The sequence below is a fragment of the Oncorhynchus mykiss genome, chromosome 18, assembly GCF_013265735.2.
Source record: "Oncorhynchus mykiss isolate Arlee chromosome 18, USDA_OmykA_1.1, whole genome shotgun sequence".
NCBI lineage: Eukaryota > Metazoa > Chordata > Actinopteri > Salmoniformes > Salmonidae > Oncorhynchus > Oncorhynchus mykiss.
In genome coordinates this window covers 43,921,572-43,937,452 of record NC_048582.1, presented here as the reverse complement: position 1 = coordinate 43,937,452, position 15,881 = coordinate 43,921,572, and the positions used below count along the sequence as shown (strand labels likewise).

At 42.6% G+C, this 15,881-nt stretch overlaps 1 protein-coding gene across 1 annotated transcript; it reads left to right on the top strand.

Moving 5' to 3' along the window:
• Nucleotides 1–10,978: 10,978 nt before the first annotated feature.
• LOC118941172 (mucin-2-like) lies at nucleotides 10,979–15,337 on the top strand (the record flags this gene model as incomplete). The annotated part of the gene is made up of 1 exon (XM_036952905.1): nucleotides 10,979–15,337. A coding segment is annotated over one exon (4,359 nt), but the record flags the coding sequence as incomplete, so codon positions are not given.
• Nucleotides 15,338–15,881: the final 544 nt, after the last annotated feature.

The following is a 15,881-nucleotide window of genomic DNA, read 5'->3' as shown; positions in this document are numbered from 1 at the left end:
CGAGTAATACACTCAACCACTGCTACTCTAACTTCTGTGATGCATACAAGGCCCTCCCCCTCCCTCTCTTTGGAAAATCTGACCATGACTCCATCTTGCTGCTCTTGTCCAATAGGAAGAAACTAAAACAGGAGTCGCCCGTTCTTAGGTCTATCCAACGCTGGTCTGACTAATCGTATTCCACGCTTCAAGATTGCTTCGAACATGTGGACTGGGATATGTTCCGGGTAGCAACAATAATGTTGACGTATACGCTAACTCGGTGAGCAAGTTCATAAGGAAGTGCATAGGAGATGTTGTACCCACTGTGAAAATTAAAATCTTCCTTAACCAGAAACTGTGGATTGATTCACGCAAACCTGAATGCATGAATCATCGCATTTAATCATGGCAAGGTGACTGGAAACATGACCGAATACAAACAGTATAGTTATTCCCTCCGTAAGGCAATCAAACAAGCAAAGCATCAGTATAGAAACAAAATGGAGTAACAATTCAACGGCTCAAAGACGAGACGTATGTGGCAGGGTCTACAGACAATCACGGATTGCAAAAAGAAAACCAGCCCTGTTGCAGACATCGATGTCATGCTCCCAGATAAATTAAGCAACTTCTTTACCCGCTTTGTGGACAATACAGCGCCACCGACAGGGCCCGCTACTCAAGATTGTTGGCTCTCTTCTGTGGCCAACGCATTTTTTTTGTTTGTTAATGTGTTAACCCTCGCAAGGCTGCCTGCCCAGACGGCATCCCTAGCCGCGTCCTCAGAGCATGTGCAGACCAGCTGGCTAGTGTGTTTAAGGACATAGTCAATCAATACCTATCCCGGTAGGCTGTCCCTACATGCTAAGGTACCTGAACTAAATTACTATTGCCCTGTAGCACTCACTTCTGTCATCATGAAGTGCTTTGAGAGACTAGTCATGATCATATCACCTCCACCCTACCTGTTACCCTAGACCCATTCCAATTTGCTTACCGCCCCAATAGGTCCACAGACGACGCAATCGCAATCACACTGCCCTATCCCATCTGGACAAGAGGAATACCTATGTAAGAAAGTGGTTCATTGACTACAGCTCAGCATTCAACACCATAGTACCCTCCAAACTCATCATTAAGCTTGAGACCCTGGGTCTCGACCCCGCCCTCTGCAACTGGGTCCTGGACTTTGACAGGCCGCCCCCAGGTGGTGAAGGTAGGAAACAACATCTCCACTCCACTGATCCTCAACACTGGAGCCCCACAAAGGTGCGTTCTCAGCCCTCTCCTGTACTCCTTGTTCACCCGTGACTGCGTGGCCATGCACGCCTCCAACTCAATCATTAAGTTTGCAGACGACACTACACTGGTAGGCTTGATTACCAACAATGACAAGACAGCCTACAGGGAGGAGGTGAGGGCCCCCGGAGTGTGGTGTCAGGAAAATGACCTCTCACTCAATGTCAGCAAAACAAAAGAGATGATAGTGGACTTCAGGAAACAGCAAAGGGAACACCCCCCCATCCACATCAACGGGACATGAGTTGAGTAGGTGGAAAGTTTTAAGTTCCTCGGCCTACATATCACCAACAAACTGAAATGGTCCACACACACAGACAGTGTGGTGAAGAAGGCACAACAGCGCTTCTTCAACCTCAGGAGGCTGAAAAAATGTGGCTTGTCACCGAAAACCCTCACTAACTTTTACAGGTGCACAATTGAGAGCATCCTGTCAGGCTGCATCACCACCTGGTACAGCAACTGCACCGCCCACAACCACAGGGCTCTCCAGAGGGTGGTGCGGTCTGCATAACGCATCACGGGGCAAAATACCTGCCCTCCAGGACACCCACAACAACAGATGTCACAGGAAGGCAAAAAAGATAATCAATGACAATAACCACCCGAACCACTACATGTTTACCCCGCTTTCATCCAGAAGGCGAGGTCAGTACAGGTGCATCAAAGCTGGGACAGAGAGATTGAAAAACAGCTATCTCAAGGCCATCAGATTGTTAAACAGCCACCACTAGCACAGAGAGGCAGCTCCCGACCTACAGACTTGATATCATTGGCCACTTTAATAAATTGAACACTAGTCACTTTAATAATGCCACTTTAAGAATGTTTACATATCTCGCATTACTCATCTCATATGTACATACCGTATACTGTATCCTTCACTATCTATTCTTAACTATCTTTTGCATCTTAGCCACTCTCTCACTGCTCATCATTTATATTTATACTTATACAGTTGAAGTCGGAAGTTTACATACACCTTAGCCAAGTACATTTAAACTCAGTTTTTCACAATTCCTGACATTTAATCCGAATACAAATTCCCTGTTTTATGTCAGTTAGGATAACCACTATTTTAAGAATGTGAATTGTCAGAATAATAGTATTTAAATCATTGTATTTCAGCTTTTATTTATTTCATCACATTCCCAGTGGGTCAGAAGTTTACATACACTCAATTGGTATTTAGTAGCATTGCCTTTAAATTGTTTAACTTGGGTCAAATGTTTTGGGTAGCCTTCCACAACCTTCCCACAATAAGTTGGGCGAATTTCGGCCCATTCCTCCTGATAGAGTTGGTGTAACTGAGTCAGGTTTGTAGGCTTTTCAGTTCTGCCCACACATTTTCTATAGAATTGAGGTCAGGGCATTGTGATGGCCACTCCAATACCTTGACTTTGTTATCCTTAAACCATTTTGCCACAACTTTGGAAGTATGCTTGGGGTCATTGTCCATTTGGAAGACCCATTTCCGACCAAGCTTTAACTTCCCGACTGATGTCTGATGTCTCAATATATCCACAGAATTTTCCTATCTCATGATGCCATCTATTTTGTGAAGTGCACCAGTCCCTCCTAGAGCAAAGTACCCCCACAACATGATGCTGCCACCCCCGAGCATCACGGTTGGGATGGTGTTCTTCGGCTTGCAAGCCTCCCCTTTTTCCTCCAAACATAACAATGGCCAAACAGTTATATTTTTGTTTCATCAGACCAGAGGACATTTCTTAAAAAAGTACGATCTTTGCCCCCATGTGCAGTTGCAAACCGTAGCCTGGCTTTTTTATGGTGGTTTTGGAGCAGTGGCTTCTTCCTTGCTGAGCAGCCTTGCAGGTTATGTCGATATAGGACTCATTTTAATGAGGATATAGATACTTTTCGCACCAAAGTACATTAATCTCTAGGAGACAGAACACGTCTCTGTCCAGAACGGTATGACGGCTGTGTGGTCCAATGGTGTTTATACTTGCATACTATTGTTTCTACAGATGAACGTGGTACCTTCAGGCATTTGGAAATTGCTCGCAAGGATGAACCAGACTTGTGGAGGTCTACAATGTTTTTCTGAGGTCTTTGGTTGACTTCTTTTGATTTTCCCATGATGTCAATCAAAGAGGCACTGAGTTTGAAGGTAGGCCTTGAAATAACTCCACAGGTACACCTCAAATTGACTCAAATGATGTCAATTAGCCTATCAGAAGCTTCTAAAGCCATGACATAATTTTCTCGAATTTTCCAAGCAGTTTAAGGCACAGTCAACTTAGTGTATGTTAACTTCTGACCCACTGGAATTGTGATACAGTGAATTATAAGTTAAATAATCTGTCTGTAAACAATTGTTGGAAAAATTACTTAGTCGATGTAGATGTCCTAACTGACTTGCCAAAACTATAGTTTGTTAACAGGAAATTTGTGGAGTGGTTGAAAAACATGTTTTAATGACTCCAACCTATGTGTATGTATGCTCTAGTCGGCTGGCCCTCGCTACATGTTCGTCACCAGACTCACTGGCTCCAGGTCATCTACAAGTCTATGCTAGGTAAAGCTCCGCCTTATCTCAGTTCACTGGTCACGATGGCAACACCCACCCATAGCACTCGCTCCAGATGGTATATTTCACTGGTCACCCCCAAAGCCAATTCCTCCGTTGGACGCTTTTCCTTCCAGTTCTCTGATGCCAATGACTGGAATGAATTGCAAAAATCACAGAAGCTTGAGACTCATATCTCCCTCTCTAACTTTAAGCACCAGCTGTCAGAGCAGTTCACAGATCACTGCACCTGTACATAGCCCATCTGTAAATAGCCCATCCAACTACCTCATCCCCATACTGTTATATTATTTTTTTCTCCTTTGCGCCCTAATATCTCTACTTGCATTCATCTTCTGCACATCTATCACTCCAGTGTTTAATTTATATATTGTAATTATTTTGCCACTATGGCATATTTATTGCCTTACCTCCCTTATCTTACCTCATTTGCACACACTGTATATAGACTTTTCTATTGTGTTATTGACTGTATGTTTGTTTATTCCATGTGTAACTCTGTCTTGTTGTTTGTGTCGCACTGCTTTCCTTTTCTTGGACAGGTGGCAGTTGTAAATGAGAACTTGTTCTCAACTGGACTTCCTGGTTAAATAAAGGCAAAATAAAAATAAATAAATACTCAGTGTATAGGCCCAGGACCAAATACTTAGAAAATGCATTCTTGCATGTCTGAATTGATGAAAGCTAGCATTAAAAGTTTTCAAAGGGGCATTGTGTACCATTATGCAGAGTGTAGCGATTGCAATTCCACGGTCATGGTTTTGGTTCCCGCTGGGGTCAGCCACGCAAAAATGTATGCGTGCTCTACTGTACGTTGCTTTCGATAAAAGCATCTAAATTATAATATAAACTAAGCACTAATACCATCTTCCATGTCATATCATGGCATTCAAACATAAAACAGGAGGATGTTGCTTGTTATGGATGTAGAGGTATGTTCAATAGAGCAGATTCAAACACCTTTAAACGTCATACGAGACGTCAGGGAGACGTCAGAGAGTAATACAACTCTTTAAAAAAACATGCCATCTTCTGATGTGTCATCGAATGACAAACCAGACCAGTGTTTAATCAACCATGATTTCTTAGGGTGTGGCTAGTCACAGAACAGTGTAGTTATTGGTGGACGCCTAAAACAACAATCAATCATCATAAACTGGAAATCACAGTTCAAACATCCAAATAGGGTTAAGTGTAAGAGTAAGTTGTACAATTCACATCTGATAAATATAAGTTGTTACGATTGGGTCAATGCAAATCACTGATCTAAAGACTGAACCACGAAGCAACTTGCCAACACGCTCTGACTGGGGATTTTGCCCTCTGCAAGATGACAATACGTTTTCTCTAAACTGAATACATTTATACCAGTTCATGTGTTAGTTTAGTTTACTATAGCAAGTAGCCATTGTATTAACAGGTTGGAGTTATATGAAAATAATCCACTTCACAGAGGTGTAAAGGAATGCATCAGGCCAACTTTGTTAGTTGAATAGTATAAATAAAGGTTATATATGCACCTGACTGGTTAAGTTTAAGGAAACATCTTGTATATCCTGTATATATCATATGTTTGTATATGATTATGTCTCCAATTTTGGATGGGCAAAAGTTGTAAAACCTATAAAGGGCTTTTCACATTGCTGAGCTGAACAGAGCCGCACTCACAGCACTGTCTCCGTGAATAGGCTGGTGGAAATGAGTCTTAAAGCTAGTCACACCCTAAAAAAGAAAATCACACCTTTGACGATAAACATACTCTCTAAAACCTGTGATGTGTTTACACCTAGCAGGTATAACTGAAAAACACATGCATACATTCGTGGCAGTCAGTCCTTATTATTCAAGAAGGCTTGAGACAGTAACAATTACACATGTTGAGTCAGGCATCACACCCAGGAATGTACATGTTCACAAGTGATACCCACATGCTGCTGGTTAGAATGAAGCTCCTCGCCCAAATTGCGTAAATACATAGTTTGTGTAACACTTTGTGAATGTTAAAACTATCATGCATAACAACCTTCATATTATTTTAACATCATTCACAAGGAACCTTCATTAGTTATTTTTTAATTCCAGTAAGTAATTATTAAGTTAATTTAAATTATTTAAAATCAGTATTGTGAACAGTATTATTGCTGGTGTCACTGACTGGGTTAGTCCTGTGCACCACAAGGCTGTATTAGTCTTTGCTGAGCTAAAGCCAAGGCATAATCTTCTGGCTCGATGGGGTTTAGTAAAGCTATTCTTGACCATCACTGATGTGAAAAGGGTTTTATAAATGAAATGTGATTGATTTGATCTAATACATGTCTTCGGGTATCAGGCAAAGTTACTCAACATGTTACAATGCCATCAGTTGCTCTGACCTGGGTTCAAATAGTATTGAGCCTGTCTGGAGTGAGTGCCAGAAAGATGGCGGTTTTCTCTTTTGGGACAACTACAATGGTTCCATTGTGCCGGTCAAGCTCAATCACCGACCACAGTCAGTTAGAGTATTTGAAATATATTATTTACAGACAGGTCTGGATCCAACCGTTCTGCTCTTGTGGCCTTGAGCAAGTCACATAACCCCTAATCTGCTACCTGGGTACTGCTCTGAGGCTTCCCTGGTGCTCCCAGATTGTTGTGTGATTAGTATGTCAGAGGGATGTGTACTTTGACGGAATAAATCAAATATTTATCAAATTCCTCATGAATGATGTTGAATAAATGTGTTCTAATAGTTATTATGAATGACACTGGAACACTCATCAAGGTGTTATGTATTACCCACCTTTGTTTCAGATCAACTAATGCAACATTGGCATGCAGAATATTCCCCTTGGTTGAGAGGAACTCCCTGAGGAAGACAGGAAAACTGTGCATCAAGGTTTAACCCTAAATAAAGTGATACTGACAGTCAGCTGGAGAGGGAAAACCTGCATACTTCAGATCCACGTTTGCGTTGCCATGAACCTTGCAGAGGTTAAATGTGCACCCAGAAATAGGTCAATACTATTATGCATTTACTTTTTGATAGCTTTTCTAAAGTTTTTAGTCCTTAGTCCCCGAGTCCTTAATGGGGAAATCTGGGATTCAAACAACAACGCTGACACCCCATAACTTTAGTAAACGTAATCACTCTCAAATTCGTAGATGTAGCTATGGATGCAAGGACTGACCATCCATGATATCAAAATAATGAGGACCAAGGCACTCTTCAAAATACTGAAACACTATTGTCGTGTCATGTTAATGTTCAATAGAAAATATAAAAAAATAACTTGAACACATTTCATTATCATAGAGAGATACAAGTCTTTAAATATGTATTTATTTTAATCGAGCCACAAGATACAGATTTGTATTAATTTTTCCAAATATATCAACTGTAAAGTCCCAAAAATGTAAGGTATTTCGCACACAATATTTTATCAGAAATTAATTTGTTATATTATTATACATTTTTCTTTCTTTTCAGCAGGTACACACAAATGTTTAGGTGTCAACATTCTTCATTGTAAGCAATCGTTAAAAAATTATTTTAGCATCTGGAAAATGCTCCATCATCAAATGCTCCATCAGGAATTCCTCCATTGTTGGGCTCACCATGTTGGGTCATTGTGACCCTCAATGATATTTACCAGCTGATTACAACAAATCTTGACATCACTTTTGTTAGAGATTCATAAACTGAATCTACTGTTAAAAGAAACAACTATGTTTTTAAAAAGATATGGGAAGTAGCACATGTGAGAGTGTAGAACTGTTAAATAGAAAAAGGCTGACTGCTTACTTCAGGCCACTGATTAAATTAAATGAATGGCTCCAAAGTTCAGTCAATTGAGTACAATTAAGCAAGATTCTGGCAACAGAAAATCTTTAAAAAAATGTATTTGTGACCTAAACAGTTTACAATAAAAAAAGGTCAGTACATAACTGTTATTATACTCTCAAACAGATTATTTTCCCCCTCCCCTTTTTTCAATTATTTTTAGTCCATCCCAAATTTTTGGTCAGAACACCTAACCAGTTTTCCATACCACGTCAGTACCTGGGGAAAAAACAAAAACATTTTGAAGCTAAGTACTTCCCACTTGCATTCCTCTGTCCCTCCCTTTTTCGTCACCTTTATCTTATTATCTTTGGTGCCTCCCAAAATATTACGTCACCTGAAAGACAGACAATTTGTGGCATCAAACCAGCCCTATAGTAATATAAATACAAACTAGAAATACATTGGCATGACAGTATACACGGGAACAGTTCAATTGTAAGCTTGAAATTGTTAGCAGAACTAGAAAGATAATAAGATTTTAGTGTAGATATAATCTAGATATTGTGATTGTTAATTGTCATTAACGAAGACCTTCCTCAATTGATATTTGGAGAAATTACAGAAATAGGTGGCTGGCATTGAAGTGTTTGCTGTAGGTAAGTAATAACCTTTACTCTATAATGGAATATATAAATGGAAAATACTTGATAAATATTTTTTAAATAAATTGCACACAGCACAAAAAAAAATGAAATATCATATACAAATATAACAAGGTAAAATGGTCTTACAGGAAAAGATCAAAATCCAAAATTGATAATGTAAAAGCTTCAACATTGAAACAATGAAGATTATGGTTATTATGTACACGTTATATGTAAACATCCATACACTTTTTATTAACTACTCAACTGTCACAGAATATGTATAGGAATATGTAGTTAATTGCTGGCAGACCATTTAAAAACTTTAAATTTACATGATTTACAGTGCCTTCAGAAAGTATTCATACCTCTTCACTTATTCCACATTTTGTTGTGTTTCAGCCTGGTCTTAATGATGAAATGCCCATGCATGTTATGTAAATGTGAACATGAGTTAATGCCGCCACTTTAGATCACTCTGACGGTTTTTATTGTTCAGTACCCAATGATTTATGAAAACTTTCTTGATAGATTGATGTCCTCATTGTTGTTTTACGGTCTTATTTAATACGTCTTATGTACTCACTTTATTACAATTATTAGAATACTTATGAAATGCACATTGTTATATTATAGGGGTGGCAGGTGTGATTAGAGTATTGGGCCAGTAACCGAAAGGTTGCTAGATCGAATCACAGAGCTGACAAGGTCAAAATCTGTTGTTCTGCCCCTGAACAAGGCAGTTAACCCAATGTTCCTAGGCTGTCATTGTAAGTCAGAATTTGTTCTTAATGGACTTGCCTAGTTAAATGAAGGTTAAATAAAAAATATCAATATTTGTAACATATGCTTGTTTTCCTTATACTCCAGGATTTTGTGAGTGTTTTTAATTTGCACCCTTATGTTGACATTGCTCCAGCCACATCCGTTCAATGCGTTTCATGCTTGAGGCCTAAATATGAACTTAATAGAGCAGTGATATTAGCAAGAGCAGTGGGCAGGTTTCTTATTTTTTCTCATCTTTTTAAGAATGTAGAAAATGGATTGGTCAACTTTTGAAAGCCAAGTTTAAATACTTATGTTTATTAAGCAGCAAAATGCGGATTTCTCTTGAAAAATTGTAACGCTAATGTGGATTTTACTATTTCATGTATTATGTTTTATATTTGAAAAAAAATGTTCTTCTTTTGATGAACTACACCGATTACTTTCACAGAATGTGTGAATTCCTGGTCTCTCGCAGACCATTTGCAAATTTGAAATGCCCTTTCCTCTTTTATGAAGTAACATGATTGGTGGGATGCGGTAATAGGCTGATTTCCGATGGGGGAAAAATGCAACGCTAATCTGGATTTTACTGTGTAATTTCACTAAAGTGTATAAATCCATGTTATAGTGGTTATAGTGACTGTTGTGAAATTATTCACAGCCTTGCAAAGTTTTCACATTTTGTTTCCTTGTTTTTTACATTATTCTTCACAAGCTACTTTTGTTCACAGCGATGTCTTGAATGAATAATTATTCACACCTCTTGATCTGGCACACCTAAATGAGTTGCATAAATTTGCTTAACAAGTTACAGATTAAGTTGAAAAGTGTCCACCGCTGAACATTAATAGTGGCTTATGACCTGTCAATAAAATGTATATTTTTCTTTCTATTCAGAAAACAACTGCATCAACTGAGTCCGAAATGAAGACACAGAAACTGACAGCTACTTTATTTACCATGGGTATGTAGTACACTGAATTTCATTCTGTGTTCATGTTTCTAACTAATTTTTTACTATTTGCTAACTTCATGCCAACTCGTGTATTAATCCTGAATTAAAATATTAACAACCAAAAAGGCAAGATGGTGACAAAATAGACCATATACATTTGGATAATGTAATTAGAATAATGAGCAATGATGTACATGTTGTATGCATATGATGTTACAATGCCTATGATTTTTTCTAAATATGTTTATTTTGACATTTCATGGGGGCAATTTGACATTTTGCCAAGGCTACTTTACTGTCAAATGTCTCCCCTCGATTTGATAGCTTTACTAAAGATTTTAGTCCTTAGTCCCTGAGTCCTTAGAGGGAAATCTGGGATTCATACAACAACAATGCTGACACCCCACTACTTTAGTAAACGTAATCACTCTCAAATTCATAGATGTAGCTATGGATGCAAGGACTGACCATCCATGATATCAAAATGATGATATATGGTTTCCAAAATATAAAAAAGGAAAATGACTCAATTGTAAGCGGTAAACATTATCACACTGCTGTAACCTCTATTACTTGAATTATATTACCACACTACTGTAATGAAAAATGTACCCTCTTTTCAACAACAACAAAAATAGAACTCAGGTGTGGTAATCTCAATAAGGTATTATAGGTAATATTATTAACAATCAAGGGAATAATGTAGCTATAAATTATAATTGTATATATTACATAATAAAGATGTCAAAAACTGCACCATGCTGATGAAGGGAAATCTTGGAAATGTTGATATTGTGCGCAATAAACATATTAACCATTCATCTCATAAACCAGTGTTTTTATGCTGGAATATCCATGGAGTTCTGACCACAACTGCAGCTCCTACGACAATAACTGCAGCTCCTACGACAATAACTGCAGCACCTACGACAATAACTGCAGCACCTACGACAATAACTGCAGCACCTACGACAACCACTACAACTGCAGCACCTACGACAACCACTACAACTGCAGCACCTACGACAACCACTACAACTGCAGCACCTACGACAACCACTACAACTGCAGCACCTACGACAACCACTACGACTGCAGCACCTACGACAACCACTACGACTGCAGCACCTACGACAACCACTACAACTGCAGCACCGCCGACAACCACTACAACTGCAGCACCGCCGACAACCACTACAACTGCAGCACCTACGACAACCACTACAACTGCAGCACCTACGACCACCACAACTGTACCTCCTACGACCACCACAACTGTACCTCCTACGACCACCACAACTGTACCTCCTACGACCACCACAACTGTACCTCCTACGACAACCACAACTGTACCTCCTACGACAACCACAACTGTACCTCCTACGACAACCACAACTGTACCTCCTACGACAACCACAACTGTACCTCCTACGACAACCACAACTGTACCTCCTACGACAACCACAACTGTACCTCCTACGACAACCACAACTGTACCTCCTACGACAACCACAACTGTACCTCCTACGACAACCACAACTGTAGCTCCTACGACAACCACAACTGTAGCTCCTACGACCCCCACAACAACTGTAGCTCCTATGACCCCCACAACTGCAGCACTTACAACGACAACTGTAGCTCCTACGACCACAACTGCAGCACCTACTACGACAACCACAACTGCACCTCCTACGACAACCACAACTGCACCTCCTACGACAACCACAACTGCAGCTCCAACTACAACAACTGTACCTCCTACGACAACCACAACTGCAGCTCCAACTACGACAACTGTAGCTCCTACGACAACCACAACTGCAGCTCCATCTACAACAACTGTAGCTCCAACGACCACCACAACTGCAGCGCCTACTACGACAACTACAACACCTACTACGACAACCACAACTGCAGCTCCAACTACAACAACTGTACCTCCTACGACAACCACAACTGCAGCTCCATCTACAACAACTGTAGCTCCAACGACCACCACAACTGCAGCACCTACTACGACAACTACAACACCTACTACGACAACCACAGCACCTACTACGACAACCACAACTGAAGCTCCTACGATAACCACAACTGCAGCACCTACTACGACAACTACAACACCTACTACGACAACCACAACACCTACTACGACAACCACAACACCTACTACGACAACCACAACACCTACTACGATAACCACAACTGCACCTCCTACGACAACCACAACTGCAGCGCCAACTACGACAACTGTAGCTCCTACGACAACCACAACTGCAGCTCCATCTACAACAACTGTAGCTCCAACGACCACCACAACTGCAACGCCTACTACGACAACTACAACACCTACTACGACAACCACAACTGCAGCTCCAACTACAACAACTGTACCTCCTACGACAACCACAACTGCAGCTCCATCTACAACAACTGTAGCACCAACGACCACCACAACTGCAGCACCTACTACGACAACTACAACACCTACTACGACAACCACAACACCTACTACGACAACCACAACACCTACTACGACAACCACAACACCTACTACGATAACCACAACTGTAGCTCCTACGACAACCACAACTGTAGCTCCTACGACAACCACAACTGTAGCTCCTACGACAACCACAACTGCAGCTCCTACGACAACCACAACTGCAGCTCCTACGACAACCACAACTGCAGCTCCAACTACAACAACTGTAGCTCCTACGACCACCACAACTGCAGCACCTACTACGACAACTGCAGCACCTACTACGACAACTACAACACCTACTTCGACAACCACAGCACCTACTACGACAACCACAACTGTACCTCCTACGACAACCACTACAACTGCAGCTCCAACTACAACAACTGTAGCTCCTACGACCACCACAACTGCAGCACCTACAACGACAACTACAACACCTACTACGACAACCACAGGACCTACTACGACAACCACAACTGTACCTCCTACGACAACAACTACAACTGCAGCTCCAACTACAACAACTGTAGCTCCTACGACCACCACAACTGCAGCACCTACTACGACAACTACAACACCTACTACGACAACCACAACACCTACTACGACAACCACTACAACTGCAGCACCTACGACAACCACTACAACTGCAGCACCTACGACAACCACTACAACTGCAGCACCTACGACAACCACTACAACTGCAGCACCTACGACAACCACTACAACTGCAGCACCTACGACAACCACTACAACTGCAGCACCTACGACAACCACTACAACTGCAGCACCTACGACAACCACTACAACACCTACGACAACCACTACAACACCTACGACAACCACTACAACTGCAGCACCTACGACCACCACAACTGTACCTCCTACGACCACCACAACTGTACCTCCTACGACCACCACAACTGTACCTCCTACGACCACCACAACTGTACCTCCCACGACAACCACAACTGTACCTCCCACGACAACCACAACTGTACCTCCCACGACAACCACAACTGTACCTCCCACGACAACCACAACTGTACCTCCTACGACAACCACAACTGTACCTCCTACGACAACCACAACTGTACCTCCTACGACAACCACAACTGTACCTCCTACGACAACCACAACTGTACCTCCTACGACAACCACAACTGTACCTCCTACGACAACCACAACTGTACCTCCTACGACAACCACAACTGTAGCTCCTACGACAACCACAACTGTAGCTCCTACGACCCCCACAACAACTGTAGCTCCTACGACCCCCACAACTGCAGCACTTACAACGACAACTGTAGCTCCTACGACCACAACTGCAGCACCTACTACGACAACCACAACTGCACCTCCTACGACAACCACAACTGCACCTCCTACGACAACCACAACTGCAGCTCCAACTACAACAACTGTACCTCCTACGACAACCACAACTGCAGCTACAACTACGACAACTGTAGCTCCTACGACCCCCACAACTGCAGGACCTACTACGACAACTACAACCGAAACTGCTACGACAACCACGACTTCAGCGCCTACTACGACAACTACAACACCTACTACGACAACCACAACTGCAGCTCCAACTACAACAACTGTACCTACTACGACAACCAAAACTGCAGCTCCATCTACAACAACTGTAGCTCCAACGACCACCACAACTGCAGCACCTACGACAACCACTACAACTGCAGCACCTACGACAACCACTACAACTGCAGCACCTACAACAACCTATACAACTGCAGCACCGACGACAACCACCACAACTGCAGCACCGACGACAACCACCACAACTGCAGCACCGACGACAACCACTACAACTGCAGCACCTACGACAACCACTACAACTGCAGCACCTACGACAACCACTACAACTGCAGCACCTACTACGACAACCACAACTGCACCTCCTACGACAACCTCAACTGCAGCTCCAACTACAACAACTGTACCTCCTACGACAACCACAACTGCAGCTACAACTACGACAACTGTAGGTCCTACGACCCCCACAACTGCAGCACTTACAACGACAACTGTAGCTCCTACGACAACCTCAACTGCAGCTCCATCTACAACAACTGTAGCTCCAACGACCACCACAACTGCAGCACCTACGACAACCACTACAACTGCAGCACCTACGACAACCACTACAACTGCAGCACCGACGACAACCACTACAACTGCAGCACCGACGACAACCACCACAACTGCAGCACCGACGACAACCACCACAACTGCAGCACCGACGACAACCACTACAACTGCAGCACCTACGACAACCACTACAACTGCAGCACCTACGACAACCACTACAACTGCAGCACCTACGACAACCACTACAACTGCAGCACCTACGACAACCACTACAACTGCAGCACCTACGACAACCACTACAACTGCAGCACCTACGACAACCACTACAACACCTACGACAACCACTACAACTGCAGCACCTACGACCACCACAACAACACCTACGACAACCACTACAACTGCAGCACCTACGACAACCACTACAACTGCAGCACCTACGACAACCACTACAACTGCAGCACCTACGACAACCACTACAACACCTACGACAACCACTACAACTGCAGCACCTACGACCACCACAACTGTACCTCCTACGACCACCACAACTGTACCTCCTACGACCACCACAACTGTACCTCCTACGACCACCACAACTGTACCTCCTACGACCACCACAACTGTACCTCCCACGACAACCACAACTGTACCTCCCACGACAACCACAACTGTACCTCCCACGACAACCACAACTGTACCTCCCACGACAACCACAACTGTACCTCCCACGACAACCACAACTGTACCTCCTACGACAACCACAACTGTACCTCCTACGACAACCACAACTGTACCTCCTACGACAACCACAACTGTACCTCCTAAGACAACCACAACTGTACCTCCTACGACAACCACAACTGTACCTCCTACGACAACCACAACTGTACCTCCTACGACAACCACAACTGTAGCTCCTACGACCCCCACAACTGTAGCTCCTACGACCCCCACAACAACTGTAGCTCCTACGACCCCCACAACTGCAGCACTTACAACGACAACTGTAGCTCCTACGACCACCACAACTGCAGCACCTACGACAACCACAACTGCAGCTCCAACTACAACAACTGTAGCTCCTACGACCACCACAACTGCAGCACCTACTACGACAACCACAACACCTACTACGACAACCACAGCACCTACTACGACAACTACAACTGTAGCTCCTACGACCACCACAACTGCAGCTCCTACAACAACCACAACTGCAGCTCCAACTACAACTGTAGCTCCTACGACCACCACAACTGCAGCACCTACTACGACAACCACAACACCTACTACGACAACCA